The sequence below is a fragment of the Barbatula barbatula genome, assembly GCF_947034865.1.
Source record: "Barbatula barbatula genome assembly, chromosome: 22".
NCBI classification, from domain to species: domain Eukaryota; kingdom Metazoa; phylum Chordata; class Actinopteri; order Cypriniformes; family Nemacheilidae; genus Barbatula; species Barbatula barbatula.
The window spans coordinates 7753463-7760417 of record NC_136785.1 but is presented as its reverse complement, the minus strand read 5'-3'; the positions used below and the strand labels follow the sequence as shown (position 1 = coordinate 7760417).

At 35.0% G+C, this 6955-nt stretch overlaps 1 protein-coding gene and 1 pseudogene across 2 annotated transcripts; one reads left to right on the top strand and one right to left on the bottom strand.

Moving 5' to 3' along the window:
- Positions 1-4081: 4081 nt before the first annotated feature.
- On the bottom strand, positions 4082-4624 carry LOC306911578 (olfactory receptor 2A12-like; annotated as a pseudogene). Its single transcript has one exon. The product of its transcript is annotated as an olfactory receptor 2A12-like (transcript).
- A 1034-nt stretch (positions 4625-5658) lies between these two features.
- On the top strand, positions 5659-6588 carry LOC306911577 (olfactory receptor 6E1-like; the record flags this gene model as incomplete). The annotated part of the gene is made up of 1 exon (XM_079487045.1): positions 5659-6588. One exon carries the CDS (start codon positions 5659-5661, stop codon positions 6586-6588), a length of 930 nt encoding a protein of 309 aa, XP_079343171.1.
- Between the last annotated feature and the right edge of the window lie 367 nt (positions 6589-6955).

Below are 6955 nucleotides of genomic sequence, written 5' to 3'. Positions count from 1 at the left end.
CGGATCTCAGGAAGAATTCCATGGACTCACTGGCTTGCTTTAAACTCATCAGGACTCTGAAACCTTCTCTGAAACTGCATAAAGCCAATGCAAGTATCTGATCTATATCTGAATAGCTGTGTTTAAGCTTTGCCCCTTTTAAATAAGGGGATTGTCCTTGATGGTTTATGCAGATGTGAATAGCTGATGTAATACTGCCACTCTTTACTTCGTGTTTGTTATTTTGTTAGTGAGTTGGTTTGTTTCCGCCTTTATGTAATCAAAAAACCTGCATTTGTATTTCACGCTCGAATGGTTTCTGTGTTTATTGATCACATCTTATGTATCCCTTACACTGCTTGATTTCTTTACGAGTTCTGAAGTGGTACTGTACTACAGTAAGAGTATTGTTTTCCAAGGCCAGGAATGTAATATTTCTTAGAGTTAATATACGATCTGCTGATCACCGTTGGATGAGTGTATTTAGTTGTTGCTATTATTGATACTACTGCATCATTAAAAGTTTATAAGATAGGTACGGTTAAACACCGTTAATTATATATATATATATATATATATATATATATATATATATATATATTACTGTGGTTACTTTCATAGTTTCCCGAGATTCACTACAACTGAAACAATTCAAACAATCAACCATTCAAACGATCAAAGCATGTACCTGTAGCATTTATAAATTAATTTAAATTTAATGTGGCGGGTTTGGGTTAAATGTCATAATCTTTCACAATACCAGGAGTATAGAGCTATGAAGAGGTTCAACCAGGCGCTCAGGTGAAGTAGAAAAGTCGAAAAGTCTGTGATAGGTGCTCTTGGGGTAGGTAACAAACGAAACCGGAACAAAAAAGCGGGTCCCAGGCACTCAGTCAAATATGAGAAGGAGAAGGATAAAGTTAAAAAGCCTTTATTAAGTGTGGCTTAAGTCATTTAAAAAATATATTTGTATAAGAGCCAACATGTTTCGACCAACAACTGGTCTTCCTCAGGGCAAAGTATCACAAAGAACGAGAATGACATCAAATTATAAATAAACTCCCACCCACAGTCAGACAATGGAAAATTCAATTAACCTAATCAGGCCTTCTACAATCAATTAAGACAATAAGGCAATCAGGTCTACAGGATAGGTGAACAACCATAATTAGCAACACAGCAAATGAAGAAAAGAAATAAAACAAAGAAAAGAAATATCCCTCAAACATAGGTCATCTGGAGAGGAAAGTAACAAGTATCGACCATACATAAAGACATAAATACGTATAAGGCTAAACCAATATATAGGCATAGAAAACATATCATAAAAAACACTTAAACTCAATGTCCTCGTTCAGACCTGGATAACGAAGCGCATTGAGCTGATGGATCCAAAATGCCTCGCGCTGGTTGAGTCTACGAATCCTATCCCCACCTCTATCCAAAGGTCTCACATGCTCCAAGACCTCTATTTTCAATAGGGAATCATTCTTGTTGTGCATATGTAAGAAGTGTTGAGCCATCTGATAATCTGGGCTGCTAATACGAATAGCATATTTATGCTCCGCCAACTGATCACGTAAACGTCTTTTTGTGCAACCGACAAAAAACACATTCTTACATGGGCAAGATAAACGGTAAATAACAAATGTAGTGTTACAGTTTATAAAATCGTTCATCTTAAATGTAGATTTAAAATCCACAAAACTTTTACAGGGAATGATATTATTACAATGAGGACAATTCATACAACGGTATAACCCAATAGGTCTCTTAAGCCAACTTTCCTTCTTCTCAGGGGGAAGATAGCTATGTACCAACTTATCTCGAAGAGTCGGGGCCCTTCTGTAAGAAAACAGAGGCGGTTGAGGAAAGACCTGTTGGAGGGTAGAATCAGAACTAATAATGGGCCAGTTGTCCTGAATAATCCGTTTTATTCTGTCTGGCCTCCCTACTATATTGTGTAACAAAAAAGGGGCGGGATTGAGTATCTGTTTTACGTCCCTTCTTAATCAAAGTATCAAGGCGATAAAGGGATTGAGCTCGGGAACGTACACAAGCGACGATATCTGGTTTGTAGGCTCTTTTAATAAAACGTTCTGACATAATATCTGCCTGTTTTTCAAAATCAACATTCTCGTCACATATGCGGCGTAACCGCTGGAATTGGCCGAAAGGTACATTATCAATGAGATACGGAGTATGAAAAGAGTCAGCCCTAAGAATGGTATTTCTGGAGGTATTTTTTCTGAAAAGCGTAGTATGTAACTTTCCTTCTGGGTCAATAGAAATGATTAGGTCTAAGAAATCAATACTGGTTTTCGAGTATTCTAAAGATAATTTAATATTCCTATTGATGGAATTAAGGTATTGGTGAAACTCCCGGACCTGAGAGTCAGTACCCTTAAAAATAAATGATAAATCATCAATGTAACGACCATACCATGTAATACAATGATAGAAAGGATTAACCGAGTTGAGGACATGCAGCTTCTCCCATAACCCCAAAAACAGACAAGCATAATTAGGCGAAAAACAACAACCCATTGGTACACCAATCTTCTGTTTGTACAGCTTGTCAATAAATATTGTTATAAATAATAAACTCAGTGAGTTGTACAATGAATTGAGAAGGAGGTCTATTGTCCTTTCTATCAGAAATAAAATGTTTCAAAGCGTGTAGACCCTCCTCGTGGTCAATGTTAGTATATAAAGACTCAACATCTATGCTAATTAAATAGTGGGACCCAACATTGCCTAAATTAGACAAACTGTTTAAAACATCCACAGTATCCTCAATGAAAGAAGGATACTTTTTCCGCTTTTTTGTACCAGGAGTATAGAGTTTCCAATCGGTTCACAAGTTAAGGTTGGGTGTGATGACGAAAGCATGTTAAGGGCTAACCTGGTACTGTACAGAACATGACCTGATGCTGCTTGAGCTGTACTTTTAGGGGCAGAACACTTTGAATGGTGACAGCAAGCGTAACACTGTGGTGGTACACTGTGGTAAATGTGCAACATGACAGAAAAAAATCCCTTGTTTTTGCAATTTGGTGGTGCATTGCCCTAATGGACCAGCGGCCCCTGAATTCTGAGTTTCTGCTTTTAAGAATCCTGGAAATTCTTTGTCTTTGGTTTGTTCTTGATCTGTTTTGTTGTTTGGCTGGTGATGTGATTAGTGAGAGTGGTTCCACCTGTGATGAGGCTGTTGTTGCTCTAGGTTTCCGGCGCTCTCTGGGCCTTTGTTGTTTTTACTTTGATTCATTTATTGAATTTTTGTTTATTCTTATGTTAATAAAAGAAATTACCGCTATCCGATGTGTGGCTTCCTTCTTTGTCGCAGCTTTGGCTGTGACACTGCATTGTCAATTTGGAAAAATAGAATAGATAGATCAGATAAACTGCTGTTTAACATTGATGTGTAAGGGTAAAGCGAGACTTCAGTTTTTCATCCAGATTAAAACACAACTAAAGCATGTTATTTTGCCCAATCCCACTGACGATTTTAAAAATTCACAATAAACGTCTAACAAATAAACTTTCTAATTGAATATGTATTAATTTATTATAACAAATACAAAGATCATGATATTAGATATATGATATCCAAGATTCTTTTGCGAACCTTTTTAAGTTTTTAACGATAGATTACAGGATTGATAACAGTCTACCTTACACAATAAGCATCTCTTCAGGCAGCAAATCAGGCAGGTTCATTGGGACACTACTTGAACCATACCTGTTATTCATTGTATCAAAAGGATTGTGACAGGGAGATTTATAACATTTACATTTAGTCAATTAGCAGACGCATTTTTTCCAAAGCGACTTATGAAGAGTTCAGGAAGCAAAAAGGGATGTGCATACAGGATCAATCATAAAATTGATGATAATACAAAGTTACTAGTGTTCAACAAAAGCTAGACCACTAGAGAAAGAGAGAGGGTTAGTGTACATAAGATATATGTTTTTACATTTGTCTGTCAAGTATTCACAGAAGAGATGGGTTTTAAGTAGTTTTTTGAAGGTTGTGAGAGATGTGGTTGACCGGACCGAGTTAGGAAGAATGTTGAATGAGCGAGAAAGCGATTTACTGGCCTTATGAGAAGAAATGTGAAGCTAAATGAGGCACACAGGTCTGCCAAAACATCCTTCTGCAATCGAGTGCCGCCTTACATGCAACGATTAGTTTAATATTAGACACTATAATCATAATGACAAGGCCAAAATATAATGAAGTTGTTAGCAACATTTTGTTCACAGTAGAGCTTTACCATTGACCAGTTGTCACAATACAATTTTTCAATGTGATATTTTCAAATTGTCATCCTATTTGACAAGAAAACTGCAATGAACATATAAAGAAATGGTCAAATCCAACATAAACTAAGTTATATGTCACATGTAAATCTGTTCATCTTAGTATAAAAGTCCAAAGGTTTGCATATGGCTGCATGTCTGTCATCACTGCTAATGTTGATCATTCACACATTACATGTGTGTAAAATACAAAAGTTTGGAAGGCACACATGTTAGAAGGAATCACATATGAATCCAGTAATAAATCAAGCAAAATCTTATGATAAAATCATGTAGTTCCAAATATCCCATTTATACACATATTGCACAGAAAAATATACATTGGTTCATGAACACAACACTGAGCAAAATGTTGACAAAAACATATTATATTGTGTACGTTGCAAAATAAGTCCTTTAATCCATTGATTACTGATGTTATGCCAAAAATTATAATTGTCAACAAAAGATGTTTGTTAAAAGAGTTTGATCACAGTTGGAGCAGAAGGAAACGTCTGACCTACAAATCAAGAGCCGGGTGCGTATGGACAGCTGGGCTTGAATTGTATTGCTGTTTTTATTTCAATTGGGAAATAAGAGATATTCCACTTGCATATATCCTGGGATCAATTACATTGTATGTCAAATCATTTTAATGAGTTTCATTTTGAAAAGGGTAAAAATAGCAACATACAGCAGAATAACAGAAATAAGAAAGTCACAAGAGTCTCACCTGACAATAAACATATGGCAGACATAAACAGTACATACTAGAACATACTCTGTAAACTATGAAGTAGATACTTAATTCAGAACTGTCATGCAATGTTATGTGTGCAGTGACTAGTTCGTTTTTAAACGGCTATATTATACAACAAGCTCATATTCCAGTTATTTGTCTGAAAGTTGTTAAACGTGAGCAGTATAACCACAAGGAATACTTTTTTTGTTACATGTAAATGCTGCCCTCACAATTTCTTGTATTTCCTTTATTTGTAAATGATTTGTCTTTCTTTTATTTCTTCCTGTTTTTTATTTGGCTATTTTAACCAAGCTTTGACACTGAGTGTAATTAATCCCAAGATATTTGTATGTCTCTTATTTCCATCTATAAAAAGCAATACTAACCAAACCTCCTGGCTCCACAAAGCCACGCTCATGATTTCTGGGTCTGATCTTCTGCCGCCTACCTCTACTTCACTACTTTATGATTTCGTTTCAACATTAACTGGCACTGACACATCTGACACTGATACAATGAACTCTAATTTACTTTGTTAACAAATATTTGGTAACGTTGTCTTGGGTGCTGTTTGTCTTGCAGAATATTATTGTCATATATTATTTAGGTAATGTATATACATTACCTTGATCTTGATGGATAATAAGTCTAATCCTGTGATGTTCACTCTTATGGTGCCCAAAGAATCAAAATCATTTAGACATTTGTATTTCACTTGTTTTCTTTTCCTCTACTTGCTTATATTGTCAATTAATTTTCGACTTGTTGCAATTATTATCATGGTGAAATCTCTTCATGAACCAATGTTTATATTCTTGGCTCATCTGTGTTTGAACGGAATATATGGAGCTTCAGGATTCTACCCTAAAATGTTATCTGATCTAATCTTTGATTCATATGTGATATCCTCTTACATGTGTGCTCTGCAAACCTTTGTTATCTACAGCTCTTTACTTTGTGAGTTTACAATATTAACAGTCATGTCATATGACAGATATGTGGCCATATGCAGACCTTTGGATTATCATTCTAAGTTAACTAATCGCACGTGTGGCAAATTCATTTTTGTTTCTTGGATCGTACCCAACTGCTGTGTGATTCCAGCAGCCCTGTTATCAAATCTCAGGACATTTTGTAAAATCCACATAGACAAATTATATTGTGACAACTGGTCAATTGTAAAACTGTCTTGTGCATCATCTTTTGTTAATAATGTTTACGGCTATGTTGTTGCTATTGTATGTGTATGCTGTGCCGGTATTATTATACTGTCCTATGTTAAACTCATTGCTGCATGTAAAGCATCTCTGGAAAATAGAAGAAAATTTTGGCAAACATGTTTGCCACATGTACTATCACTGATAAATTTCTGCTTTGCTATGCTTTTTGATGTCATGTATAGCAGATATGGTGCAAATGACATTCCAGAGAGTCTTCGTAATTTTTTGGCATTAGAACTGGTTATAGTTCCACCTCTTTTTAATCCTCTAATCTATGGATTAAATATTAAAAAAGTGCGCAAAAGAGCTTTTCCCTCATGTACTGCAGCAAAAGTACATATTTAAATTTGTTATAGTCCTCTAAAAATTACTGAGGAAATATTCCTATAATTTAATTATATCAAATTCAATTTACTCCATTTAAATTGAGGAAACTAATTGCCTTCTTTTCATTTCAGTCTGCAAATTCATTTTATGTGTTAACCTTAAAATACTTCAAATGAGTTGAGATAACTGTAGCGCTTATATTGTTATGGAAATAAATTAACAGAAAGCAAAAACACACTGTTATGTAAATTAAACTTTTTATATAAAATGTTTGGTATTGTCTTTTTGTTACATGTAACCTATGAGTTGAATACTATATTATGAATAAGTAATCTGAGACTGATCTAAGTGCTGGTATTAGCTCATTTATTGCTCATAAAATTAT